The 27,817-nt window shown below is 37.6% G+C and overlaps 4 protein-coding genes and 1 long non-coding RNA gene across 8 annotated transcripts; 3 read left to right on the top strand and 2 right to left on the bottom strand.

Moving 5' to 3' along the window:
* Positions 1-2,249: 2,249 nt before the first annotated feature.
* Positions 2,250-4,474, top strand: LOC140768563 (protein DETOXIFICATION 54). Its single transcript, XM_073108886.1, has 2 exons — positions 2,250-3,293; positions 3,422-4,474. Exons 1-2 carry the CDS (start codon positions 2,316-2,318, stop codon positions 3,959-3,961), a joined length of 1,518 nt encoding a protein of 505 aa, XP_072964987.1. The 5' UTR covers positions 2,250-2,315; the 3' UTR covers positions 3,962-4,474.
* Positions 4,475-8,991: 4,517 nt separating this feature from the next.
* LOC140769335 (ubiquitin-like domain-containing CTD phosphatase) lies at positions 8,992-11,968 on the bottom strand. Its single transcript, XM_073110010.1, has 6 exons — positions 11,558-11,968; positions 10,313-10,457; positions 9,996-10,110; positions 9,856-9,919; positions 9,580-9,745; positions 8,992-9,497 (listed from the first exon to the last, which is right to left on the bottom strand). Exons 1-6 carry the CDS (start codon positions 11,878-11,880, stop codon positions 9,252-9,254), a joined length of 1,059 nt encoding a protein of 352 aa, XP_072966111.1. The 5' UTR covers positions 11,881-11,968; the 3' UTR covers positions 8,992-9,251.
* A 665-nt stretch (positions 11,969-12,633) lies between these two features.
* On the top strand, positions 12,634-17,773 carry LOC140769343 (uncharacterized). The gene is made up of 10 exons (XM_073110019.1): positions 12,634-13,153; positions 13,781-13,878; positions 13,962-14,007; positions 14,462-14,544; positions 14,709-14,773; positions 15,502-15,563; positions 15,852-15,911; positions 16,083-16,115; positions 16,751-16,816; positions 17,433-17,773. The coding sequence occupies exons 1-10, from the start codon at positions 12,782-12,784 to the stop codon at positions 17,475-17,477; spliced, it is 930 nt and encodes a 309-aa protein (XP_072966120.1). The 5' UTR covers positions 12,634-12,781; the 3' UTR covers positions 17,478-17,773.
* Positions 17,774-19,085: 1,312 nt separating this feature from the next.
* On the top strand, positions 19,086-27,708 carry LOC140769370 (beta-galactosidase 7-like). 2 transcript variants are annotated; one of them, XM_073110061.1, is made up of 19 exons: positions 19,086-19,401; positions 20,358-20,453; positions 20,541-20,653; positions 21,003-21,069; positions 21,384-21,476; positions 21,568-21,711; positions 21,801-21,895; positions 22,340-22,448; positions 23,188-23,272; positions 23,423-23,541; positions 23,630-23,794; positions 23,971-24,152; positions 24,302-24,393; positions 24,576-24,688; positions 26,025-26,129; positions 26,386-26,493; positions 26,563-26,708; positions 26,837-27,146; positions 27,229-27,708. In XM_073110061.1, exons 1-19 carry the CDS (start codon positions 19,234-19,236, stop codon positions 27,337-27,339), a joined length of 2,421 nt encoding a protein of 806 aa, XP_072966162.1. In that variant the 5' UTR covers positions 19,086-19,233; the 3' UTR covers positions 27,340-27,708. The 2 variants fall into 2 exon arrangements, with proteins under 2 accessions (XP_072966162.1, XP_072966163.1); XM_073110062.1 differs by having other exon boundaries at positions 19,114-19,401; positions 23,188-23,541.
* Positions 21,656-26,030, bottom strand: LOC140769371 (uncharacterized). 3 transcript variants are annotated; one of them, XR_012105887.1, is made up of 4 exons: positions 25,160-26,030; positions 23,625-23,786; positions 23,414-23,532; positions 21,656-21,794 (listed from the first exon to the last, which is right to left on the bottom strand). It is a non-coding gene; the product is annotated as an uncharacterized lncRNA (long non-coding RNA). The 3 variants fall into 3 exon arrangements; XR_012105886.1 differs by lacking the exon at positions 21,656-21,794 and having other exon boundaries at positions 23,392-23,532; XR_012105888.1 differs by lacking the exon at positions 21,656-21,794 and having other exon boundaries at positions 23,392-23,532; positions 23,625-23,735.
* Positions 27,709-27,817: the final 109 nt, after the last annotated feature.

Genomic DNA, 27,817 nt, shown 5'->3' with positions numbered 1-27,817 from the left:
TATATATTATTGATCCGATTAATATTTCATACATGGCAAAAAATAAAAATAAAAATAAATAGAGATTTTGCTGTATCTATCAGCATTTCATTTAAAAGTTTTTAAACAAATCGTGGATAAATTCAACGTCTTATATATATAAACAATTAATAATGTTAATATTTTATTTTTCTTATAAATGTTAATAATATTAGCTATGTTTCAAATATTTTTTTAGTGTTAAGTTTATATGATGGTATATTATATTTTTTATTAAAATAGTTGGAAGAGAGGTAGTTTGATATTGTGTACTGTAAAAAGTGTAGTACAAGCTCCACATCATGATGACAACAAAGGGATTATGCTCTCCCAGTACTTCTTCTATTTATTAATATGTTTGTTTTCTTAGAAGGTACCAATTAGTTACCATCAACCATGCCATATGCTCCAAGAGTTGGATCGAATAGGATAAGTTAGACAAGGATTTCTATTGGCAAATTGCCTGTCTTAGTTTTAGCACTATAATCAAACATATAGCTTCTATCATGGATAAATTAACCCTAAACTTTATGACATGAAAATATTAAAATAAGTAAGGCAACCGAAGAGCCGACAAGCAAATAATCTTCTCTTAATGCCTACTAAGGAAAGCTAAAGGAATAAAACGAGCTATCGAGATCTAGTTAGGCAAACCTAACTGACATAAGGATCCAAAAGCGAGCCTTATGTGCATATTTCTCGCGATCTACTTGTTCTTTCATAGGCATCGAGAATTCCATTCACAATCTTAATCAAATCACATATAGGATTGTGTTCACATCATTAAAAGGGGCTTATATTTTATGTGTTTTCGAGTTCGAATCTCGGTTGATTTGATTGAAATATTATTAAATTTTTATATTTTTTTTGCTAATATTTGCTCCCTTTTTGACTGTTTGACTACTCCTGAGACAAAATAGATGATCGAGAGCTTGAATCATTTTATGTTTGCTGATATATATTTTTCCTTTAGTTGATAAGAAAGCTACTTTAATCTTATTTGTAATAGCTTCCCACTTAGGTTGTCATGCAGATCAAGATGAATGTACCATTAGTATGTATGAAACAAAATAAAATATAGGATGCTAGATAGAGTGTGATACTTTCAGTTAGATAGTTGTGCAACTATGTAACATATATCTCAAAACCATACTTGATAGGGTGAAATATAATTTATAATTTTATAGTTAGGCGAGCTGGTTGTAAAAAAGTTTCTTAAAATTTAGTAATAATAAGATTGAGCTTTTAAAACTAAACATATTTATTATTTATATTAAATATATAATAAAATATGTATAATTTATCTTTTCGAAAGATGATTCGTTACTAAATCAAGATAAAGTTTGCGATAAAATTATTGAATAATACGCCACACTATGGTATTTTCGTGATTAAAACCTTATCTACAACTTCCATGTTACGCTCTACTATTAATTTAACTAATATCTTAATCTGAGGCTATGATTTATTTAATCATAAGAATTAAATTCTTAAAATACTCCTAAAAATACCATAAATAAAAAGGAAAAGAAAAAGGAAGACAAGGATATTTTTGGTACTTTGAATAGTAATATAGTGTCCCCAATGGAATGTTCATTTATAGACATTAGTTAAAGTTAATTAAGGGGGTGATATGGAAATTTTAGGCAGAAAGAAGGATCGGATTAGAAATAGCTGAGGTTAACAAATATCTTGAATACTTTTTAGGTTTTTCCAGCAATAGGTGGAGGCCACGTATTCTGTTGTAGTAAGTTCCTGCAATAGGTCTGCAGGCGATCCTCTGCCAAGCAGAGCGTCCAATCCCATTGATTTGTCTCTGACGGCGGTCATTACTTACTGAGACCGCCGTCAGAAGTTGGACTCCCGCCTTGCCACGCGTCCAATTCAGATAAGACCACTCTCGACTAGTCATCTCACACGTGCGTCTCACCTGCAGCCGCCTAAAGCCGCCCAAGTACAGACCCTTCCCCTCCCAACGGATCTTGCTTCTTTTCCTTTCTGCCCCTCTTAGATCTTTTATTTATGTGAGAGCCCTTCGAATTTCTACTAAACTCCTTTGTTGGCCCAACATTTTCCATTCTAGAGATCCTTTTATTCCTCTTGCACTTGCATTCTATAAACAGGGGAATTTTAGGTACTAATTTTGCATAAACACAGGGTGCTTGGTGTAAATATCCGACATGAATAAGACAAAGGGGGTGGTAGCCATCCGCTCTCCCAATATATATATAACAAGCGTAGGGCGAAGAAGAGATTCCCAGAACCCCACCCTTTCCCTTCCTTCCTCCGTTCAGAAAATGGCGGTGAAGAAGAAATCACCACCACCGTCCTCCTTATCGAAGGAAGAGCAAGGAGGAGGAGACAGGAATCCGGCGAACCCCTCCCTCGTCCATGAGGTGCTCGACGAATTGCGTGAGCTGTCTTCCCTCTGCCTCCCGATCACCGCCATGAACCTCCTCGTATACCTCCGCGCGATGGTGTCCGTCCTCTGCCTCGGCCGCCTTGGGCCGCTCCCACTTGCCGGCGGCGCCCTCTCGATCGGCTTCACGAACATCACTGGCTACTCCGTCCTTTTCGGCCTGGCCTCCGGCCTCGAGCCCCTCTGCTCCCAGTCCTTCGGCTCCAAGAACTACCCGCTCCTCACCCTCTCCCTGCAGCGTTCCTTCCTCTTACTCCTCCTCGCTGCGATCCCCATCTCCCTCCTCTGGCTCAACCTCTCCCCGATCCTTACCTTCCTCGGCCAGGACACGAGCATCACCGCCATCGCTGCCCAGTACTGCCTCTACTCCCTCCCCGACCTCCTCACCAACGCCTTCCTCCAGCCCCTCCGCGTCTTCCTCCGCTCCCAGGGGGTCACCCGCCCCATGGCCGCCTGCTCCGCCCTCGCCGTCGCCCTCCACGTGCCACTCAACGTCGTGCTCGTCTTCTCCCTCCGCCTCGGCGTCCCCGGGGTTGCCATCGCCGCGTCGCTCACCAACCTCAACATGGCGATATTCCTCGTGCTATACCTCTGGTGGGCCCGGACCTGCGAGGTCACGTGGACAGGGTGGGCCACGGCGCGCGAGGTGGTCAGCGAGGTGGGCCCGCTCGTGAGGCTGGCCGTGCCGAGCTGCTTCGGGGTCTGCCTCGAGTGGTGGTGGTACGAGATCGTCACCGTCCTCGCCGGCTATCTCCCCAACCCCACCGCGGCCGTGGGGGCCACCGCCGTCATGATCCAGACCACCAGCCTCATGTACACCTTCCCCATGGCCCTCGCCGCCTGCGTCTCTACTCGGGTAAGCTCATACTTCAAGATTCGTGCGGCTCCGACTTTGGTGCCACGTAGGACACCCCCCACACACCAAAAACCACCACCACCACTGTTGCATTGGTTGTGAATGCTTATTCAGTTCCTTTGACGTAGGTTGGCAATGAACTTGGCGCCGGCAAGCCGAAGCGCGCCCGGCTGGCGGCGCACGTGGCGCTCGGGTGCGCCCTACTAATCGGATTCGTCCACGTGGCGTGGACCGCCGCCTTCCGTGAGCGGTGGGTCAGGCTCTTCACGCCGGACCCATCCGTCGTGCGGCTCGCTGCGGCGGCCCTGCCGCTCCTCGGCGTGTGCGAGCTCGGCAACTGCCCGCAGACGACCGGCTGCGGCGTGCTCCGCGGCACCGCGAGGCCAGCCGTCGGCGCCCGGATCAACCTTCTCTCCTTCTACCTCGTCGGCGCCCCGGTCGCCGTCGGTCTAGCCTTCGGGGCCCGTGCGGGGTTCGGCGGCCTCTGGTACGGGCTCCTCTCGGCCCAGCTGGCCTGCGTTGCGCTCGTCTCCCTGTCCGTGCTCGGCCAGACGGACTGGGAGTTGGAGGCCATGCGGGCCAGGAAGCTGACCAACTTAGAAGTTGTAGGGGCGATAGCCGAAGAAGAGATGAAGGGATTGATTGGGGACGCTAATGGGGAAGTTTAGTAGAGATCAGAACGAGTGGGCGGGTTATATTATAACTAGTATTGGATGGCCTTCTCAACTCTTTGCATATATCATATGGGCTTTGGATAGGTGGAATTGTTGAGAAGGGTAGTCTTGTCTTTTTATGTTAATTCTAAGCATTTATAGAGGAAAAGGATTGGAGCACGGGGCATGGGATGTAGGAGGAAAAGGGGAAAGTGACTGTTTTCTCTATTTGGAGGTGGTTCAATGGACAAAATGGGGATGGGGGATCTTTAAAAGAATAGGGGTATGGAAAAAGACTGCAAGGAAGTGATGGGCAATGTGGATAGGTGGGTAAGTAAGTAAACTTAATCCTGAGAGCAGAGCTCAGATTTTGGATGATTGTAATAACCCATATGTTGTTTTATTCCAATTTCTAACTCCCTCTGCTTGCTTCTTCTTCTTCCCATGTAATAAATTTTCTTTTTCTTTTTCTTTTTTTTTATTGGCGCATGAGTATTATTGACTTTTTATATGAATATATAGGTTTGTGTGACAAACCATAATGGCTCGTGGCATCCACCAGCTCGAACAATTTCAGCAGGGTAGGAATGTAGAGGGGGGATATGAATGAATAAACTCATTTATTATCTATTACTACCACCCAGCAACTGCAATCTAATATAAAAAAATCCCTTAGCCATAGAAACATCCAAAGAGCAAGTGGGGTGCCACTGGGAGGCCACCCCCTCCTTTCTCTCAGAAAGGTTTTGGGGCAGTGTCGTATGGGGGACCCAACAAATGAACACCAACCACCTGGCGGTAAGGATCGCCCCAAAGCAGGTTTATATGAGGACTGTTGTCAAAAGGCACAAACACTAATATTTTGCTCACAGAGGTTCCACCAGGGCAATTGCCCCACCCAACCCAAATCTGCTTCTCTCTCTCTCTCTCTCTCTCTCTCTCTCTCTCTCTTAGCTTCAGAAGCATAATCTAGTGGTGTGGTGTGGTGTGGTGTGGTGTGTGTGGATGATGCCAAAGATGTCCACTATGAAAGAGGCAAGAGGGCCTACCAATATGAATAGCCTTTCATGGTGGCTCTCTCTCTCTCTCTCTCTCTCTCTCTCTCTCTCTCTCTCTCTATATATATATATATATATAATATTCTGGGGAGAGGAGACATGGATGGCAGACTGCAGCCCCACGATGCAAGGCATGGCCTACAGAGCAAAAGAACCTATCCATTGTAACAGTGTCAAGGAGCACTACCAACGGACTGCTTAAAACCTAATAATATGAGAAAGATTTGGATTTGGGTCCCCTACCAGATAACAGTACAGTGTTAAGACTCTAGTAAAATGATAGGGGTTTTACATAAGTCAGGCCAGGCTGATGTTCATATATAAGCCTCTTTATATTACGATACCTCAATGTTATTTTATTTTACTTTTACCTACTTTTCCCTCTCCTCACCTTTTTCCATCAATTTTATATTTATTACTTACTATTTAATTTCATAAAAAGATATCTCTCTCTTTCCTCTTTCCCTTCTCTCTCCTCTTCTTATTCATCTATTATAGAAGTGTTTGAATTATTTTTTAAAATATCTACTTTTATGACACATAAATTGTGATGATTACACCACTATATATGTGTATAAATAAATACTATAACAGTTTAAACTAGAATAGGCTCTCTTACGCAAGTTTAAAATATGAGCATAGCTGAATTAGTATATAAGTTATTTCACCCGGTAATTTATACATTGACTTTTTAAGCCTCACTCTCGGCATTCATTCTGTCTATCATCTGGAACAAAGAACTAGAAAATGGAATAAAAGATAAGAAAGATGCAGTTATCCATACAATGGGTTTCAAGTTTGATCCTGTTTTAAGTTGAATAATGGAAATGGGAAGCAACTCCTCTAGAACTAATTGAGTCCCACCATAGATAGATGCAAGCTAAAGACATCTCCAGAAGCACATCGCATGATAAAAAATCAAAAGGCAACAGAAAATATTTCAAAACATGGCAGTTTAAAACAAGAATAGTATCTGCTTTTGTCTATTAAGGAGAAAACAAGAGCATCTGCAAAGGATATGGATATCAGGTGAACCAGAGGTATGTTCATACATAAAGGAGAAGGTAAAGTAATAATAATCCTGGAGCTTGCTTTTATAGATAGAAGACTATATGCTGACTGAAGCACTCAGAAAACTGAAAAACAACATGCTACTTTATAAGAATGTATCCAGGAAAGGATCTTTCTCATCTAGATGTAAGATATATGAGAAGTAATAGTGGGGGAAAAGCTGTGCAAGCATAGAACAAATGATGTTGAAGAAGTGACTGGTGGCTGGTGCACTTATAAAAGCAGTCAGGAGGACCATGGACCACCAGCCTACAATAACAAACTTAGTTCTAGATTATAGCATGAAAGTGCTCTTACTTCAGACAACGAATTGCAGTATAAGTGCATACATAATGGACTTCCATGGACCCCCGTCTGACATAGTATTTATCACCAGAAAAAGTAGCACCACTCTTATGAATATAAGGAGATAATGCATGCCATACTTTTAAGTCTAAGGAGATTATCTTCCTAGTGGCCAAGCATAGTCTTAACTAGTTGGAAATTGCCTACAATACTTATTGCTAATTGATGCAATGCCTCCTCTATACTCAGGAAGGAACTTTCCAATTTCTAGTAAACTTAAAACTAGAAACTTCTAGGTACAAGATATCTTCCTTCAAATACAAATCATTCCAGTGATGTAGTAACATATCCCTAAAGAGGTTTCTGATGCAATATATGGATCAGAGACATGCCTAGGCCAATAATGGATAGACGAGTTCATCGGTCACTAAAAGAACATCTGAAACTTACATCTGGTATAAGTGACTATATGACCAATCTTTTCCTAAAATTGTAATCACATTAACTGTTCAATAATGTAGATGCACACCTTTCTTTTCTTTCATCTCTGGACTTCCTTTCATAATCCATTCACCTTTCAACAAGGCATGTTTCACACCAGTGAAATGAGCAATCATAAACAAATGATATATTCATCAAAACTAATAACAGCCTAAAGCAAATTAACTGTATGTCCCATAGCAGGTATGGAAAGTGGGGCAGGTGGGTTAGGAATACCCTGTTCCCATACTAAAACTGGCTGACAAACAAAAGCATTTCCAAAGTTCAGGCAATTTTCTACTCTCTAGATATGTTCTCAAAATGCTTTTGTTTGGGAGGACCAAGAAAGATTCAAGTACCATCCTGTCCTATTTATCTCATCCTAGTGATGAGTGGGAAACATAAGCTATGGCTAGAGTGGAGGGCACCTTTAACTTTTCTTTGGAAAGGGAAAGGTCTGAGTGGTCACTATTTCAAACAGATGTCTCCTAGTTAGGCAGAAATGAAGAATGCAGACCAAAAAGGATAGACACTACCTGTGAAAAAAGTGAATTGTGAAGTTAATTGAATTGTGAAGTTAATTGCAGAGATTACCTACCCAGATATACATCTTTCCATATATTTTTCCATTCCAACCAGATTTTGTGCCATACGGAGGCTAAAATATTCAAGAGCATGCCAAGTATATTTAGAAACATAGCCTTTGCTAGCATGCAATGCTAAATTTTTTTCAGACATGGGTATAATTATTATTTATTAATCAGCAGCCCTGTACTTTCACCTGAAAATACATGCTGGCATGTGATGCTTCAAAAAGGTTTACCTTCAGGCTCCATAAACTGCAAAAGAGGATATGGATGCCATTCCACTTGTAAGATAAATTATCCCATTGGCAAGCTGTTTAATTGATTTTATAATAAAGATAAGGTAATGTCTAATATTTTTAAAAGGCCTGTCTTATTATAATTGATATATCATATTTGAGTAAAGATAATATAATATCCAAGCATACAAATCAATAGTATTGAGTTTATGACAAACCAGGCTCCACAAATACTTCCTCCACAGCAAGCCAATCAGACTATCAGTTCATCCTCAGGTGTATGCTAAGGGGTGTTTTTTTTTCTTTATTATTTTTATTATTATTTTCTTAAAGACAGGGTTCCCCCTGAGATGTACTTGGCTATGCTATTAACATTTGAACCATCTACTCTCATTAAGTATTATAATAAGACACGGATAAAAAGATGCAGTAATGATTGATTTCCTATCATTCTTAGCATCCTCCAGTTCTATGTTGAAAGCCATTAGTTTTAATTGACCTTCATCATTTATTTCTCCACAGATCATACAGCCGAAAATATCACGACTGAGCTATATCAGCATAAACTTTATACCACTGCCAACTATGTCGCACATTCCTTTTCAATTTCAAAGCTTATAGAGTGAGAAATCCCATCTCAGACGCTTCTTATAGTCTTTGATGCTAATGCTGAAAATGACCCACCGTTCTTTGTTTCTGACTAGTCCTTGCATTATATAATCCAACAACAAATTGTACATTTTGTCAATACGATGAACAATGTCAAGGTGCCTGTTAAAGAACCACATCATCAATTTATTGCATAGAAGGATGAGATCTGCGATACATTATCAGTTGACGATACTGAGTACCATCAACAATGGGTCAAGGATTTATGTATTCAGATTTACTAAATCATTCAAGATTCTGGACATACGAATATTTCTCAGTAATTAATGACGATGCAGGAATAGCCAAGACACGCATGCTCAAAATGATGCTAAAATAAAATTCATAACTATATAAAATATTCTATTAAATGAACCGTCATCTATATAAGATATTCTATTAAATGAACCCTGTCATTTGAAGCATATAACAGTTAAATTCGGTAGCCAGAAATCTAAGGAAGTTTATCACGAAAAATCAAAAGTTTGGTGCTTACCTTATGTCAGGCAATTGCCCATCCTTTCTCAGAATAATCTTGGACAAATTGAGCAATAGGAACTTGTCATACTACCTGTAATTAACTTATGCTATTTGCTATAATAGTCGCTACAAGCATCAAATTCACATCACATATTTTCTCCTTTTCATAGCAGTCGAAAGCAGAGAAAACCACATCGTAGTACACAAGAAACCATAGGGTCATCAAGTTTCATGAAGATCCAGCATATCTTTAACATTATGTGCCATCACATATTCTCCTTCACAAAAATATTAAGCTATCATCTTGTTCGTTTGAAGGCCAAGAAAATGTTTTTCAATGCCAAGGCACAAATATAAAAATTTTATGCAGCCCAATCAAGTATTGACAAACTAATGGATATACCAAATGAAGCCAGAAACACAAATCCGTCCTTTTTTTAATCTGTCTTTCACATGCATTTTACCTGTGCCTGCGCCTTTTTGTGGTACTTTCTGTGAAGATTTCCCAGTTCCAATGGTCAAGTTGACTAAGATCAGGCAGATCTGCTATAGCCAGCAAATACTGTGTAAGCTTTACCAGTTCTTGGTCAGTGCTTCGATTCAAATGAGCCTTCCTGAAAGGTCTAATTGTGAGGCCATTTTGTGGGTTCATGGCAAAGTTCCTTCGAAGGTCATCAAACATAACTGTATTTCTTGAAGTGTAATACTGTAAATATAGAAAAAATATTATAAACATGTTATTTAAAGCAACATAATTGCTAGTAGGAAGTTTTAGCTTAGTGGCCAACCTCAGGAAACTGAGCCCAGATCAGGCCAAGTGGCTTGCAGTCAAAAGTTCCGTGCTTATTAGACTGTACTGTGATCATGGCCAAGTGATCAAGAAGAGCAGTTATTTTGTAGTTAGGGTTATTGAGAACGCCCAACTGCCCCATCTTCAACTCTACCCATTTCATGCTGCAGAAAAGGGAGCAATACTTTTTACTTCTCCAGTTATACAAGTTCTATTACCAGTTCAATATAAGGAATACCAAATTCTATATAAATATAAGAGATGCAAATCTCACCTAGTTGCAGACCAGATGATAATGTCATACTCTGCATAAACAGCAGATAGAAACTCATGAAGATCTGCACAGGAAGCATATACCATGAAAAAACAGAATGACTAAAACAACAAAATCTTGTGCATTCCTATAGTACCTACATGGACGCATGAGCTCAAGTGGGTTTTCAGCTGAAGATCTGTGATCGAACAGAGTATAATCAATATCTAAGACAAGAAGCTTCTTTCCTTCGCGACATGGGTTCAAAAGCTTGATCTAAAGGAATATATAATAGGAAAAAATGTTATATAAACCAGTGCAGCTCTTTGAACAAAATTTTATCTATCACTTTATATTTGTAGAGACCCATCATAGCAATTTAACTTTCTTCTTTATGATGAATAAAAGAAAATAACTTTCAGTGATGTTGAAATAAAGCATCAAATAATGCATGCTATGCAAGTTCACAGTGGCAGACCTTATACTGAGCTATTCGTCGCCTTAATTTCTGCTTGTTTACATCTTTATCTTTGATGTCAACAACTTCATCTTGGCCTAGTTCAAAATCATCAATTATCTCTGGAGAATCCACTTGGTCCACAACAATATCATCTTCAACAGTACTGAAAAGTTAGTGTCAGTACACTGCAAGATTGAAGTATACTTTGAGCTGAAACATTTACAAAGGAGATAGCAAACCCATGGATGAAATAATAATCTTTTAATGAATCAGGAAAGGAAAAGTTTTAGTACAACATTCCATGAAATAGAAAGTTCAATGAACCTGAAAGAAAAATCAACTTCTATTTCTCTCCATGAAGTGTCCCAAATGTGTAGTGATTAAATCTCATGAAGCTACTACATCAGCATATTGTGTTGAGTGATTTCGAATCTTTCCCAAATAAGTTGGGAATGTGGGTAATGCTTCAAGAAGAACCCTAATTTAAAGAAAGGAGAACTCCTAATTTAAGAAAGGAGAACTCATATGACTTGTAAATGCTTCATTGACTGTTCCAGAATCTATTAGGAACAATGAACGCCGTAAAAAAGGCTGGGGGAGGCCATATGGCAGATAGCAAAAGAATATGGCCCTTCTTGGCCACATCAAATCAGAAAAAAATTAAAACTATATTCTTAACCCAAAATAACAGTCTAGCCAACAAGATGAGCGGAATGATCAACACAAGTACCCCCTTCTTGGCCGCATCATCAATCTCAGGAAGATGAAAAGAATGACATCCATCACAATTCCTCATCAGCCAACCACAGAAACTAAGAATTAACAACACATTTTATTTGTGACATAATATTTTCTCAATATTAGACATCGATGATAGAAATTACAAAATGTCTACACCACCATTGATCTAAACACTGCTTTGAAACCTAAAGTTTCCCTATTAAATCCGGTCCTTAACGAAATACGCTCAAACAAAGGTGTCATTTCATGATCATCTGCAATATGTTCTAACTTCACGATTCACCACAAACAAATATATTAGCAGTTGGAGACATACCACAAAATCAAATCCTTCCTTTTACTCGATTTTATATAGTTGACATAGAACACCTCCCATTACTTACTCCCAATCAAAGCAAACAATCGCACTCACAGGCAAAACCTCCCGCAACACATTGCAAAATTCCAACTTCAACTTCTCTAAAGTTCCCCAGACTACCTCCAACCAGATTAGGATTCAAGAGAAGGGCTTGAGACACATACCCGATCATAGTCATCTTAACGGAGGGCTTGAGGTTGAGATGGGAGAGGAGAAGGGAGTCGTTGTTGAGCTTCGCGGCGAGCTTGGGGTAGAGGAGCTTCTGCCGCTTGGGGAGGACGGTGGTGGCCTCGCAGATCCGGCGCTTGAGCTCGGCGACGCTGTCGTCGCCGCACACACGGATCGTGTACTCCTGTCCGCTCCATCGAACCGTAAGAGTCATCTCCTCTACCCCCTCGCTCGCATCCAACCCTAATCCTTCTCCTACGGCCTTCGAGCTAGAGGTCGACGCCGATCCAGTCGCCATTTGAGGAGGTGCGGCTTCCATGAGGATTTCGCTTGTTCTCCTCGCACCTACCCTTTCTAAGCTCTCTCTCTCTCTCTCTCTCTCTCTCTCTCTCTCTCTCTCTCTCTCTCTACCTTCAGGAAGTGGCTCTGTCTTTCTATTTGACAAAACCCTTGGGCCCCATAAATCCTAGCCGGATATTAACGGAGTCTAATCGGATCTCCCAACTCCGATAGTGAATAAAGTGGCCGAATACTTAAAAGTATGAAATATTATATTTTACACCCTCCTCTTTGTATATATTACATTCCTAATCAGAAATAAAACCTACATATAGTCATATTTTAAGGGTTTGTTCGGTATTTAACCCTTTCCTAAAATTGGTCAAACATATTATTTTGGAGCAATAAAAAGAAATGCAGTGTTATTATTAATTGAAAAAAAATTAAATTTATAACTTCTGTTATAATTGTTACTAAGATTTGATTACTAAGCTACTACGGTGATGAATTAATATACTTAATAGTAATTATTATAGCAACTATGCACTACAAAGTACATAACTAAGTCAATAAATCAAACCATCTATAAACCATCTTTTGCCTTCATAAATCACAACAACGCGGCTATTTGCAAACCGCACCCGTATGAGAATAATTGCCCATACCTAAAGCACCAAGATATTATTGGGAATTTTGCACATAAAACACCAAGAAAGTTTTAATTATTCCAGGAGTGCAAATGCAAAAAACCCATGAACCGATTAGGCCAACTCCAATGCTACTCCGATTATCCGATACTCTCTGCAGTTCTTCTCAATCGATACCCTCCTACCTCTCTTTCTCCCCCAAAGTCCAAACCCGGAAGCTCATGCTAGTGTGAGCTGCGGCAAACTATTCGCCCTTCTCCTCGGCATTCCATCGAACATCGAGTCCGCACTAAGATGATGACGCTCTCCGCTGCTTCTCCCGCTTCTTATTACCCTAGCAAAGTAAATCTCCTCACTTCCTCCTCTGCTCTAACCAGATCAGTACCCTTATCTATCTCGTCTACGACAAAGAGAGCGGTGACTGCTCTCCGCGCGGCCAAGCAGCAGCAGAGTGGGCCGGTGAAGAAGAGGTCCGGGAGGAGGAGATCGCAGGAGAAGCCTCCGGAGACCGCTGGCGGTGAAAGCGCTGTTGAGGTGGTTCCGGCGCCGGCTTCTCAGAGCCGGCAGAGCCATCCGTCGTCGCCGTTGCCGAAGCCGCCAGCCGGGTTCGTGCTGGACCCGCACGGGAGGGTTCTCGCGGCGTCTTCCAAACGGATTGCTACGATTGTAAGTGTTGAGTTCTCGATGATATCGATGCTAAAGTTGGCTTACTTTTGAAAAATGATGGGGCAAAATTAGAACTCTATAGTTGGAGGAACAAATTTAAAACTTAGATTTAACTGGGGAAGTGTAGACAAACTTTAGTTGATAATTATTTATTTATTGGTCTACAGTTGGTTAATGGAGCATGAAAATTGTAACGAACCAATTACTAGAATGCTTGGTTGAACACAAGCACAGTCAGATTGTTGAAGTAAGATATGCTTCCTTGCTTTTGGTTGAAGCATACGAAGAATAAATAGCATTGTGCTTCAAAAGTAGTTACTTCAAAAGAATGATGAAACATGCCTTATAGTAATTACTTTTAAAGTTTAAGCTGTAATTGCTGATGTTAATAGACATTTGCTCTTTAGAGCGTGTAATTGCCTAAGTCAGATGAATTTTAAACGACTAGCTGAAGGGTGCCTGAAAGTGTAATCTTTATCTCTATGCAAGGATTATTGCTTTATTAATCCGGCTCTCCCTTTAGACATTGTTACTCATAGTCATCATCTTGACTTCTTTTCATGGCTTGGCTTAATATATTTTGTATGTTTTTGTAACTATGACATATCAACACAAATCTATATGCAGGTTGATGGTACGAATAACTTCCCTTTGGAATGCGTAATTAGGAGAGTCTTTCAAAGTTCCCAAGGGGATGAGTGCATGCTGCTGTGCCCAGTAGATACGTGAGTATTGGCCTTCTAAAGAATTAAAGTTCAATGAATTGTCTGGATGAATATTACTAAATGAGTGAAATGTCTCTTTTCAGGCCTGTACAAATCTTAAAGAGCACAAATTTCAATGGATGGTCAGCCGTATGTCTTTAACTCTTTTAAAATTTTGGTTTGCAGTTATAATATGGAAATACTAAATAGCAGATTCAAAATTATGAAAATCAACACGTGATGCTTGTAAGGTTTATTAATCTATTTGCAGTATTGTGGCATTCAAGAAAGCATGCCACCACATTTCCTGTGTAATGCTCTTCGAAATTTCAGCTATAAGTAAAACTAGAAAATGTCATCCTCTCTCTCTCCCCTCATTTGGTATAGAGTCTATAGACTAGCTTTCCACTTATACATATTTACTTTGTTCTCCATTACAGCCATTTGATCCTTGATACCTCCTTTTATTCTGAGATTGACAATACAACTTCAGATTGATAATTTTAATTTTAAATACCGCATGTTAGTCCAATCTATATTATTGTATGATAATCGATACTCTCCTTTGCTTGCCAACTATCTTACTTGTGTTGCTCCTTTGCAGGTTAATGATGATGAAATTGAGGCTATTATTCCTACTGCTGCATATGCCCTTGCCAAAATCCATATGCATCTTGTAGTTAGTGGGTAGGGAACCATTTGTTTGTACTATATATATATATATCCCTTTTGAAGTTTCCCTTCCTCTAAGTTTACTGGAGTTTACAGTAGTTTCAATTTCACAGTGTACATCTCAGTTAATCTGGCTTTTCTAAATCTTTTTCCTCTGTTCCAACGATTTCTCTGCTCAGGTTTTGCTACACAGCCAGAGGGGGTTTTTGCTACTCGGAAGAGGACATACTTGAATTTCGTACAGGTAACTTACTAGTTTCTATTTCATAAACATCATTGTTGCTTTTTTTGCTTATGGAGATTCCCGTAACTCTTTTTTCTCCTATCTGTGAACCAGGTGAACATGTATGCTAATAAATCTCTCATATTCATCAAAAGAGTATCTATAGACAGTTGAAATCCAAAGTCTATCTTGAGTTTCTCTGATCTATAGTTTTCTTTTTCCCCTCACGGAACTGCTTAGAAGCTAGTAAAACTTGGCTTAGAGAGAGAGGGGGCTTAAACTAGCAACATTATGGGAACTACTTGATGTATTGTTTGATACTAAAACTTTGTTAGAGCATGAATGATAAAAATTACCGTTATCTAACAACTCAAACTTTTAGAGTAGTTGATGAATTAACATGCTAGTAGAGCAGAATGTCTTAGTCGGTAGATTCCAAATATCATCAATACCATTCGAACATATAATTACTATAAAAGGATTTGTGGCAATATAGAATTCTTCAATACATAGTGGCTGTTATACAGAGAGGAAATTGTAATTAATGTGAGTATGTGCTTTCTTTAATTTTATTCTGTAATAACAACACAATGTGCTTAGGTTAACAATATGATTAGGCTGTATTCTTTATCTAAGAGGTCTATGGTTTATCTGTCCTATGGTATCAAATTTTTTTTCCCATGCAATCTATTATTTGTAGAATCTTGTTCTATCAGTTCCATAATTGTATATTTTGCTGTAATCTGCAGATGATGGTGAAGACATTGAGGGTTTGCCTTCAGAAGGTGTAGAAATTACTTGCTTCCATTTGGTGGGTAACCAGATACTTTATCTTCCACCATTACTATTATTAATTTTTTAATCTCTGATGAAATTTAGACTATAGGGAAATCATTCATTTAGTTTTTCCCATATACTTCTTCTTCAGTCAATATAAATGACCAAGCTTAGATGAGTCATTCTATTGGAGGGTATTGAATTGGATCCATCTTTCACTACTATTGTAAATTTGTAATATCAGTTCTGGTTTACCTTTCTTTCTGGATATGCTGATACGAACTCAATATCCTAATATTTATTATGGATATTTAATTTGCAGGATGGGACACACTATATGATCTATACACCATCTGATCCTCTTCTCTTTGTTGCTGTAAAGGTACTTACGTTCCTTATAAAATATCATTAATCTAGAAACAATTCTCTTCTATTTCTTCGAAGAGGTATAGAAGTTTTCTTTGACAATATTCATGTTATTTCAGTTGCTCTCTATGATTTACTTGTGATTTGCTGTTTCACATGGGAAACATGACCAATATTATTATTGCAGGATAAAAATGATGTGCTGCGAATTGCAGATGATGTAAGTGGTTTCATCTGTTTGTTATTTAACTTGATTGTCATTTAAGTGTTTACTGTTATTCCAGATTTTTCCTTGTCAAGGAAAGTTTCCATTCTGATCATTTGCTTTACTACATTATTTATTGAGACCTTGGCTCCTCATGTTCTGGCTAAATTGTTACTCTGTGAATAATGGTTCTATTGGGCACAAAACGGCTTTTTCCTTACATCCTTTGGCCTTTTCTTTCTCTTTTTATTGGTTTTTATATAGTTTACTCCCAGGGCAGATTTAGTTTATTATATGGAGTTCTTTTTCTTGCAAAATATCACCTATGGAAGTAAATTTCACTGATAATAGTGGTTCAAGTGAACTCTACATAATGAAGTATCTACTGTCATGAAATGATGACAACGAGATTTAAGCTCTATAAAAGCTAATGTTTTTGTTTCTTGCAAAAGTTAATTAACCAAAGTATCAAATTAATGAGAATGAAATTTGAGTGAGGCAGAGTAGCATTTAATAAGATTTATTTGCCATTTCTTTATGAGTGCATTGGTGCTGTTGGCAGGATTAGTGAAATGCTTATTTAGTCTGATGGATTTTCTTAGGCAAAAATATCTTTGATGTAATTATGTAAAAGTATCCTTTGCATACAGGATCTCTTGGAGGACCCTGCTATCATTGGTGCCATAGACGAGGAGACAGAATTTAACGCTTTGGTGGTATGTAACCTCTTTCAGCGAGGCATCTTTAAATTGTTAAGTTTCTTTTATGATGATTTTGAGCCTCTAATCAACCTATCAATCTAAATCTCTAGAAGTACAATTGTCCAATTTGGTTTAAATATCTTAATGACAGCATCATTACTAGGTTCTTGTATTTTATCAAAAAAATAATCATTCATGTTATTCTTATTCACTCTGAAACATGTTTGGAATTGCTCTTGTTTTTCACTGTGATTATGTCAAAAAGAACCATGGTTTTGCACTTCGCTTTCACATGAAGACTACATGGTGGAAGTGGTATAAGGCATCTGTTACAGTAGCAACGTAGAGAAAAGATTATTAACAAATCTCTTTTCCTCCTTTCCCTTTGGACTTCTGAAAATTCCCTACTAATTAAAAAAAAAAGCTACAATATGTCATGAAAACACCTGTTTATCTTTTTTTCTTGATGAAAAAAAAAATCTTGCTCTGAGGTTTCTAAACAAAACTTAACATGAGAATGTTTAATTATTTATTGAGTGGATGAATTAACTCATGGTTCATTTTTTATTTTGTGTTATACATTTACTTTTTATCATTCTAGTTATCTCTTTAACACTCTTGACTCCTATAGGAGGAGGAGGCTGCTCTTCTTGAATCATTATTGGGGGAAAGATGACGATATTCTCCTGGCGTTAACCGAGAGCTGCTGCTACTCTCTTGAGGAAGATAACTTTCAGAATATGTTAGCCGGAAGCATATTTTAGCACAAGTTTTTGTAGTTTCCTTGTAAATGTGAACACTTAAAAGATTTCTTTTCCTAATCTAAAGTTCTTATAATGTTCCAACTTATTGGCTATTTCTTTAGTAGTGGAACTCTAACAACCACTTTGTATCAAGTCCAGCAAGCTCATGTACATTAATTTTGGAACCAAAGTTTGTCCTCCCTCAGAATGAAATCTTTGCTTGGGTTTGTTGAATGAGAAGCAGGTCAACAAATATACTCACAGGAAGAGATGGTAATCATCATATTCAACTGACTGCAAAGAAGTATTGCATTGCAAATGGAGTAATATACGAATTTATACTGATGAATAAACTTTGTTCCCCATTGTAATCCAATGATTGCCACCTACTCAAAAGTCTCTCTGATTGGCCAAATATGATGCCACAAATTCCTCCGCAATCTAACATATTGTCCACACGCATGTCCTGCAACGATTATTTTGTCTACAAGTAATAAGTTGCAAATTATTGGGTCCAATCCAACATATGTTTGCCAGAATCTCCAATAGAAATTTTGATTTATATAGTAGGTTGTATGAATTAATTTCTCTACAACCTGGAAAGTGGTAGAGATTGGCAAAATTAATGTCTAATAATTTTGTTAGGCAATGTAGAAGATTGGTTCTCACACTTGGTGTGGCCGAAGCTTAACAATAATAGCCGTCCAACTTCCTCATCTGCCATAATTTATTTTCAAGAGATGTAAGTTGATGTTATGACATAATGCATTGAGTGATAAATTTTTATTTTAATCAAAATTACCATAATTTTTTTGTGTGTTTATTATCTATCATATAGTTATTATCGTTTGACTCCTCTATTTTATTTATATCTTAAAAATATCTCGAGTTTCTTCTACCAAAACAAAAAAATATTTTGTTACTTTTAATGATAAATAAATTAAAATACTTGTAATTTGACTCTTACTTTTACTTTTATCTTACCTTAAATAAATTATTGAAAGGTATTAAATGATAATTGTGAAATTCCTAAAAAAATATATTATAGGTATATAATTAATTAAGTATTAACCGTTATAATTCGGTTGCATCGCCATGTCCCAGTTCCCACCAACCTGACGTGCACTCCAACGCAATCCTCACCTCTCACCTCCCCACACACAAACACACTTGTCTCTCTCTCTCTCTCTCTCTCTCTCTCTCTCTCTCTCTCTCTCTTTCTCTCTCTAGCTTAATTAGTACTTTTTCTCTAAACAAATAATTAGTACGTTAATTCGTTAGGGAATAATAAGGGAAACCCAAGAACACCACCGAATTCCGTTAAAGTTTTCTCCCTCCCAAATCCGGCAAAAAATCTCCAGCAAAAGAGTCCAGAGCAGCACGCAAAGATCCAGAAAGGAAGGAAACAAACCACCTTATTAGATCACAGCCGTATCATTTACTTCTCCGCAAATTAATCCGCAAACATATGACATATCTCTATATCCATAGATATATACGTATATTTCCTTTTTGTGTTTCCTTCCTTGGCTAGATCTGGCATTGGATGTATACTGTGACACGGTGTACATAAGCAAGCTTGCTGGAGTTCTTTCATTCATTCTTAAAAGAAGAAGAAGAAGAAGAAGAAGAAGAAGAAGAAGAAGAAGAAGAAGAAGAAGAAGAAGAAGAAGAAGAAGAAGAAGAGAGATGGGTTTGAAGATGGTGATGGTGTTGGTGATAGGATGGGTGGTGTGGGCTTCAATGGAGGTGGTAAGAGGAGGAGATGTTACGTATGATGGAAGAGCTTTGATCGTAAATGGGACGAGGAGGATGTTGTTTTCTGGTTCCATTCATTACCCACGTAGTACTCCTGAGGTTGGTAACTATTCCTCTCTCTCTCTCTCTCTCTCTCTCTCTCTCTCTCTCTCTCTCTCTCTCTCTCTCAGAACATTGCATTGAACTCTATCATGAATTAGAGGCAAATGAGATCTTAGCGACTAGAAGAACAATTGTTGATCAAACTTGCTCTTCTAAAGGAATTATCTAAGAAAGGCTGGAAGTGGCCATAAACAAGTTGGTGAATAGTTTTTATCTTAATCCAGGTCAGGTTCTATTACATTTCATATTTAGTCAACGATTACCAACTTGTTTTATGGCCATGTGTCTGTCTCATGGTCAGCCAAGGCTTTTTTTTCTTCTTCTTCTGGTCAACTAACTCTTGCTTAAGAATAAGGAAGATAAATCTTATAAGGAATATAAAATGGAATAGGATTTAATCCATATTACTAATTCGTTCTTGATTCTGCAATGATTTTTGTAGAAGAATTTTATTTATGGTTTTTTTTGGTAAATACTCCTTAAAAATCTTATATCTTCACAGATATCCCTTGGAGTTAATTAACCATTAAAATTTAAACAATTTAGGCATAAAAAGATAAAACTATCTTTATTTTAGTTTTTATAATTTTTCTTAATTAAGAGTATTTTTATTTTTTTTATATTAAATTATTAAAACTTAATTTGAAAAGTAACCAGGTGGGTATCTATACAAATAACATATATTTTGAAGGGTATGCAAGTAAAAGAACCCTTTTATTTATTTCTCTTATATTAGTTTCAGCCTCGTTCTTGATATTGTAAGCTCTTATCTAGACCTAATTTGTAGATAATCTTCAACCAATATTTGATTAAGAATCCACACTAAGTAAGGATTATCATTCACTTGCTTAAATTTTCTGCAAGAATGAAAGATAACTAACAATTTTTCAGATAGGAAGTTTAACTCCTAGATATTTGATGAAGGCATTGATGAACTGCAAAAAAATTGACAGATGTGGCCATCCCTCATAGCTAAAGCCAAGGAAGGTGGGCTGGATGTGATCCAAACTTATGTGTTTTGGAATGCTCATGAGCCCATCCAGGGACAGGCAAGTCTTCTGTGAAGTTATTAAAGCATTCCTTCAAAGATGATGGTTTTTTATTTCAATAAGATACATTTGAAATCTGTTGATCAGTTTAACTTTGAAGGAAGATATGATCTTGTGAGGTTTATAAAAGAGGTTCAAGCTCAAGGCCTCTATGTAAGCCTCCGGCTCGGTCCCTTCATCGAGTCTGAATGGAAATACGGGTATTAATCAATAATTTCTGTCGTATTTATAATCAAATACTAGTGCAAGTGTAGACAGGCAGGTGGATACAGTACAATGTTAATGCTTTCATCTAATTGTATCAGTAAATACATACATCAACCAAGTATTACACCATTCAAAAATTTCTAACATGGAAAACATAATAATGGGAATATGATCACTGCTATTTATCTCGAAGAACGACAAGATGCATATAACTTATTCCATTACTGCATATAGCAGACAATGGTTTCAGAAATATATAGTGAGGAGTTCATGACAAGTTTGAAACATTTATTCAGTTTGCTATTACTTGTATTTCTGAAGCTCTGATATTGACTTCTACAGAGCCTTCCCATTTTGGTTGCGTGACATCCCAGGAATTACCTTCAGATGCGATAATGAACCATTCAAGGTAAGTACTTGCATGAAACTATTACAACCTAAAGCAAATTTATGGATTCCTTCAGATGCAATAATGAACCAAATTTACAAACCATTCTTGTTTGCGGTGTAACATAAAAACAAAGAAAAACCAGGAAAGAATATGTTCACTTCTCCATTGCTAAATGCCAAGAACTCACATGCTACCTCAACCTGGGAGTGATGACAAGATAATCATACTACTTGTAACTCTTCTTATATGTAGAACTAACTATACAGTAAAGTCTTCCTTATTGATTGTTCTTCTCTTCATTGGTTTCTCAAGTTTAACTACTTCATATGCAGTCTCACATGCAAACATTTGTGACAATGATAGTAGATATGATGAAGTCTGAGAGATTGTATTACCCTCAAGGAGGCCCAATCATCATTTCTCAGGTGTCACCAAGATCAAACAGAATAAACTAACTGGTTTTATGTATCTGAGGTCCACTTGCTGAAACCTACATGTACAAAAATTATGATGCAGATCGAAAATGAGTACCAAATGGTCGAACGTGCCTTCCATCAGAGAGGACCGCCTTATGTTCGCTGGGCAGCATCAATGGCTGTGGGCCTTCAAACTGGTGTTCCATGGATGATGTGCAAGCAAGATGATGCTCCAGACCCAATTGTCAGTCTTCATTTACTGCTCTTTTCATGTCTACTGAGAACTGCCAATTTGAGTTTTTGAAACTTCATAACATCGCAATTCATCTGCAGATTAATTCCTGCAATGGATTGGTATGCGGAGAAACCTTTGTAGGGCCAAACTCACCTAATAAGCCAGCATTATGGACCGAAAATTGGACGCAAGCGTATGTTGAATAGTTTCATGTGTCTATATGATTCTCAGATAGTCATATTTCTATTACACCTTGCAAACAACCTTATATGCAGTATGGTCTATGTTTATTTTCATTGTGGAGTAAATGTCTCAAACGATAATTACTTAAAAACAAACAATTTAATGTTATTTAAAATGATCTGATTTAGAAATTAATTCCTGTTATTCCAATGTGGAATTAAATGAAATTCATATATTTGGGATTAATGATTTTTGCCAATAACAGTTACTTTTCTAACATCAATATCTAATCTATCTCAAACTGACATATTGGAAATGTAATATGAAAATCGAAAGATGCAGCTTTTACATAATATATTACTGGAAAAAATTTCCTTATTTATCTAGTTTTCTATATTGTTAGATGATGCCTAAATACCACAAGAATCTAGTAGCTGACTATATTTTCATGCAGCTATCAAGTATATGGTAAGGAGGCAAGGATTAGGTCTGCAGAAGAGATAGCCTTTTCTGTCGCACTTTTTATTGCAAAGAAGAAAGGAAGCTTTGTGAACTACTACATGGTATGATTATTTTTACACTTTAACTGCATATCTTTTGCATGTTGAGAATGCGTATTCATCTTTCATTACCAAGATGTTCAATACATTTCATCAGAATAACATGGGCAAGATGTCCCTCTAGTGATAAAACATAGCAAAAGGAAAGCAAATATTGGAGCAGGTAATCGAATATATTGTACTTTTTTGTATCATATTTATTTATTCAAATGCCCACTCTCAGGAGAGTAAGGTTGCTCTAAATAGATCAGCAAGTATTTCTGCTTTTATTTCAAATATTGTGCATATGACATACTGTGCAACTGAGATAACTCAATAGAAAGTACAGCAGAAAATGATACCTTTAATATTTGAAACCTTCAGATTGAAACTCAAAATAAAACAGATTATAGACATATCAAATACTGTACAAATTTAAAAGGTGGGGGGTAACCACGGAAGTGTAACAGAACCAAGCTTGAGTGAGCCTACTTGCAATGCAACCAATCTCGACTTGAAATGAACTTCAAGTCTTATTTACAGAGCAAATTCATATCATTCAAAAGTAACTAGAGCTAAATAAAATGAGATTGGTTGAGACCACACTCAAGTCCAATGAGCTGCCTACGAGTGGCTTGAATCAACTGACTTTCCTAGGTTCCCAATAAGGATTTGAAAGCTATGACATAAATGAAAAATAAGATATGTGTTCATTTGCTTAACTATACATGAACATGATTCTTACAATGCTGATTTGATGCAGTACCATGGAGGGACAAATTTTGGGAACTCTGCCTCTTCATTTGTGACAACAAGCTACTATGATAAAGCTCCTCTTGATGAGTATGGTAAAATTCTGTCTAGCAAAAACTCATTCTATTTCATTGACTTGAATATGATAAATGCTTCCGAGCAAAAATTCATTCTATTCAACTGTCAATACAAGTGCAATAATACATATTATAAAAGTGAATGTAGATATGCGATACCTCCTGCAGGTTTGATATGGCAACCTACATGGGAGCATCTTAGGGAATTGCATGCTGCAGTGAAGCTATCTTCTGAGCCATTACTTTGGGGAACATATAGTAATTTTTCAGTTGGCCAGCTACAAGAGGTGAAATTGCATGACCAAGTGTACCTTTGATAACCATCCATAAATATGAAAATGTGGATACCTGGTGATCTGACATAACTTACCACAGGCACATGTTTTTCAAACAAATACTGGGAAGTGCGCAGCTTTCATCATAAACTTCGACCGGCATCATATTGAAAATATCCAATTTCATCATGTTACGCTTGACTTACCTGCCAAATCAATCAGTATTCTACCAGATTGCAAAAATACAGTCTTCAACACTGCAAAGGTGATTTACAAAGAAAGTTCAATTCTAAAAAGGAAAATCATCTGATTTATCAATTTAAAGATTGGCATTGTGATGTATGCAGTTGTTTTTCCCACTAACTCTTTCATAAGTAAATCATTATTATCATTTCAATTTCTACAGTAAATATTTTTTTATTATCTCAATATGGTTTCAAGGTGATTGCTCAATATGGTTCGAGATCGGAAAAAGCAGTGCAGTATCTGAAAGATGCTCAAAAATGGGTAGAATTCATCGATGAAATTGCAGATGTCAGAAGCGCTACATTTACCAAGAATCAACTGTCTGAGCAAATGTCAACAACAAAAGATGCAACAGATTATCTTTGGTACACTGTCAGGTAGGATGAGAAATACTATAGTTCTATAAATTCTCAGATAATAGGTATAGTCATTTACTAAAAAATATAGCAGTTTTTGTCAGCACTTGTTAAAAAGATTATCATTTTTCACTGTTTACCTTCTTCTGAAAGAACTATCTGGAATGCAGCTATAACCAGACATCAACTGCTGGTCAACATGTACTTCATGTCGAGTCAAAAGCACACGTCTTACATGCTTTTGTTAACAACGAATTTGTAGGTAGTAACTTACTTTGTCCAATATTTTATTCAATAAATAGAATATACATGTTAAAACATTTTTGATGAAATTCTTCCTCCATGACAAAAAAGCTTAGTAATCTACAGGATTACCATTTTGTGAGTACCCTTCTCATATAGAATGAATAATGCTGGATTTATCTATGTTCACAATGTTATTAGGAAGTGTGCAAGGAAGTCATGATGGACCATCAGTCATTGTTCTGGAGGGACCCATTTCGCTAAAGGAAGGGCAGAACAGTATCGCATTACTAAGTGTCATGGTTGGGTCACCGGTATGAATCTTAGCTCCTGTTTCAGTGCTTAAATCCAACAAGTTGCATGATATATACCTATAACAAATGACTCGCGTAAGGCTTAATAATAAATGAATGCTTACTCATGAAGGGGAATCCTCCAATTAGCTATGCTCATTCAAGCAATGCTTACTCCTGTTTTCAGTGCCTAAATCCAGCAAGTTGCATGATATATACTTATAACAAATGACTTGCATAAGGCTTAATAATAAATGAATGCTTACTCATGAAGGGGAATCCTCAAATTAGCTATGCTCATTCGAGAAAAAATTTCAAAACCACAATCATTCTTACTGAATGAGGTCTCTCCAGATGATAGAACTTACAGGTCAACCTCTCAATAATTTTGTTAAGGTTTCTTATGTCTTTACATAGAAGGTTCCTTGAGAGGAAGGCAAAGACTTGGTGTAAGAATTAGTAAGAAAAGACTCAACATTATCTAAAACAAACCTCCGAGTAAGTAGAGATGAATGGAAAATACAGTTCCATATAGCTGACCCAAATGCATGGACTAAAGGCATGATTGTTGTTGTACTTCTTATTTCTTTTCCAGAAAAAATAATGTTCTGACAGATGTATGAGCCCTGCTAAAGCAAAAGAAATGAAGTTCCTATAATCTGAATTCTGAAACTTGTTGCTGCACTTCATTCATTAACAGAAGGTATTGGAGAAAAAGAGTCTCTTAAGGATTTTCTAGAAAGAATCATTTAAGTAACATAAAACTCATAATTTTTGACACTAACAATTCACTTCTTTTTTGAGACAAAAAGTATATGCTTAGTTAGGTTTCCTTCTTTGAATTTATCAGCTAGGATCAGAAGGACACTGTGTACTATTAGAAAACAATTAGAACATAATCAGAAGATGACTGAAAAATCTTGCAACTTGTAAGATGCAAATGGTACTCTACCCAAATCAGCTGTCTTGGGAAATGTCCTTTATCAGATACTATGCTCCTGCTGCAAAAGATTAGCATATAAAATGTTCTGAGATCCTATGAATTAGAATGTGAATCTTGCCTTTTGTTTTCAAATATTTTAAATCCTTAGGTTTGGCTGGTAAAAAGGGGTAGAAAAGATCATCTCAGCAGCAGCAGCAACAGCAGCAGAACTAATTCAAGCCTGTCTATACAGAACTTTTAAGTTACCCAAACAACAATTATGTCAAATCATACAAATATCAAAGTTATGCTAACATGTATATTTAAGATAAATAATGGTATAACAGTCAAGAATAGGACTCTTCTTCTTTTGGTCTATTAGTGCGTGTCAGATCATAATATGCACAGCTTGATGTCTGATCCATTTATTTGTAGGACTCTGGGGCTTACCTTGAAAGAAGATTTGCTGGACTTAGTAGAGTGAGCATTCAGACAGGGAATGCATCTAAAAATCTCAATAATCACAAGTGGGGTTACCAGGTATATTTGGTTGTTGATACAAGAGGTTCCAGAAATTTGTAAACAGCTGGTTGCCATAATAGAGATCATAGAGAAACATTCAGCACAAATAGTAGTCTATTCCTGGAATAATCTAATTAATGGCTTTCTGCATTTGTTCAATTAATCATCTGTTCAACATGTTCTATAGGAGATGGAATATTTTTTTCTGTTCATATAAAAAGAAAGATACTACAACATAGAATGCTTAAATCTGATCTGTGAAGAAAAAACGCAGGTCGGTTTAGTGGGAGAAAAGAAACAAATCTACTCTCAGGAAGGATCAGAGAAGGTGGAATGGAGATCCAGTGAGAACTCCATAAGTCAACCCCTTGTGTGGTACAAGGTGAAAAATATACAACCATGTTATTAGTGCTTTGAACTAGTAGCTGACACAATTTCTTATTCTCCACAGACGACATTTGATACTCCTTCTGGTACTGATCCAGTGGCACTCAACCTTACAAGTATGGGAAAAGGTGAAGTGTGGGTCAATGGAGAAAGCATCGGACGATATTGGGTCTCCTTCAAAACTCCCAACGGGAAGCCATCTCAATCTCTGTAAGTAGAGAGCTCTTATCATTCCAGTTCCTTACCTCACTCTTTCTCATATTGAGCTTTAATGAAGTTTCTTGCCTCATCTGATGAGTTCACTCCATTTATTTTCCTCACCTATGCAACACTACAAGCTACCATGTTCCTCGGTCCTTTCTGAAGCCTTCTGGGAACCTTCTTGTTCTCTTTGAAGAAACGGGTGGAGACCCTCTTCAAATCACAGTGAACACCATCTCAGTTGCTCGTGTATGTGGTAATGTGCATGAATCCGATATTCCATCCCTAATTTCAAGTACTGCACATCCAAGTGTGCATCTTCAGTGCCGACAAGGCAAAACCATTGCTGCTATCGAATTTGCAAGCTATGGACAGCCTGCGGGTGACTGCAAAAACTACAGCACTGGTAGTTGCCATTCAGTTGCATCCAAATCAGTTGTGGAACAGGTAACCTCTTAAAACTCTCTTAAGTTCTCATCATGTTATAGTCCTAAAAAGTTTCAACTGATGCTTTTCTATCCTGTGACAGGTTTGTCTAGGTAATACTAACTGCTCTATCCCTGTTTTGGCCTCGACGTTTGGAGGCGACCCATGTCCTGGCGCTGCAAAATCTCTGTTGGTTGTTGCAAGTTGCAGTTGATCTCTAGATCCTACAGTAGCAATACCTTGATAGGAAAACTTCACACCAAGATACAAAATTACAGCATATAGATTCTCCAAAACCAATTAATAAAGCCAGCTACATGAAAGAAACCTCCGGAAGGAACTGCGGAAGCATCAATCAAACAAATAAATGTATCTGGCCGATCGCATGCCAAGGTTTTGTTGTTCAACAACATTGACTAAAGAAATAAACGTTTCTCATTCTTTCAACCGTGTTTATATTGATAAAAAGGTATGAAATAATAAAGGATCAGACAATTAAGTAGGAAAAACAAAGCTAGTGGATTAGTTGGTATAAACTGGAGAAGGATATTAGAAGACAAGATATTTGACATCATCTACCTCTGTTAATGGGAGATTCTCGCATCTCTTTGCTCCTCCATTGGGTAGATCGCTGATTTAGAGATTTCTTTCTCACTCTCTGTGAAACATTTCGTCGAACAGGACGATGGATC

The sequence above is a fragment of the Typha angustifolia genome, chromosome 10, assembly GCF_048772165.1.
Source record: "Typha angustifolia cultivar Huaian chromosome 10, ASM4877216v1, whole genome shotgun sequence".
Lineage (NCBI taxonomy): Eukaryota > Viridiplantae > Streptophyta > Magnoliopsida > Poales > Typhaceae > Typha > Typha angustifolia.
This window is presented reverse-complemented; position numbering and strand designations above follow the sequence as displayed.

Bases quoted from the DNA above. Each gene is read 5' to 3' on its own strand.
- LOC140768563 (XM_073108886.1), top strand. From the start codon at position 2,316: ATGGCGGTGAAGAAGAAATCACCACCACCGTCCTCCTTATCGAAGGAA. The intron at 3,294-3,421 runs GTAAGCTCATAC...CCTTTGACGTAG, and splicing joins CCGCCTGCGTCTCTACTCGG to GTTGGCAATGAACTTGGCGC.
- LOC140769335 (XM_073110010.1), bottom strand. From the start codon at position 11,880: ATGGAAGCCGCACCTCCTCAAATGGCGACTGGATCGGCGTCGACCTCT. The intron at 9,746-9,855 runs GTGAGATTTGCA...CCTTTTCTGCAG, and splicing joins ATCATCTGGTCTGCAACTAG to CATGAAATGGGTAGAGTTGA. The intron at 9,498-9,579 runs GTTGGCCACTAA...CTATATTTACAG, and splicing joins TCTGGGCTCAGTTTCCTGAG to TATTACACTTCAAGAAATAC.
- LOC140769343 (XM_073110019.1), top strand. From the start codon at position 12,782: ATGATGACGCTCTCCGCTGCTTCTCCCGCTTCTTATTACCCTAGCAAA. The intron at 13,154-13,780 runs GTAAGTGTTGAG...ATCTATATGCAG, and splicing joins CCAAACGGATTGCTACGATT to GTTGATGGTACGAATAACTT. The intron at 16,116-16,750 runs GTAAGTGGTTTC...CTTTGCATACAG, and splicing joins TGCTGCGAATTGCAGATGAT to GATCTCTTGGAGGACCCTGC.
- LOC140769370 (XM_073110062.1), top strand. From the start codon at position 19,234: ATGGGTTTGAAGATGGTGATGGTGTTGGTGATAGGATGGGTGGTGTGG. The intron at 20,454-20,540 runs GCAAGTCTTCTG...TCTGTTGATCAG, and splicing joins ATGAGCCCATCCAGGGACAG to TTTAACTTTGAAGGAAGATA. The intron at 26,130-26,385 runs GTATATTTGGTT...GAAAAAACGCAG, and splicing joins ATCACAAGTGGGGTTACCAG to GTCGGTTTAGTGGGAGAAAA.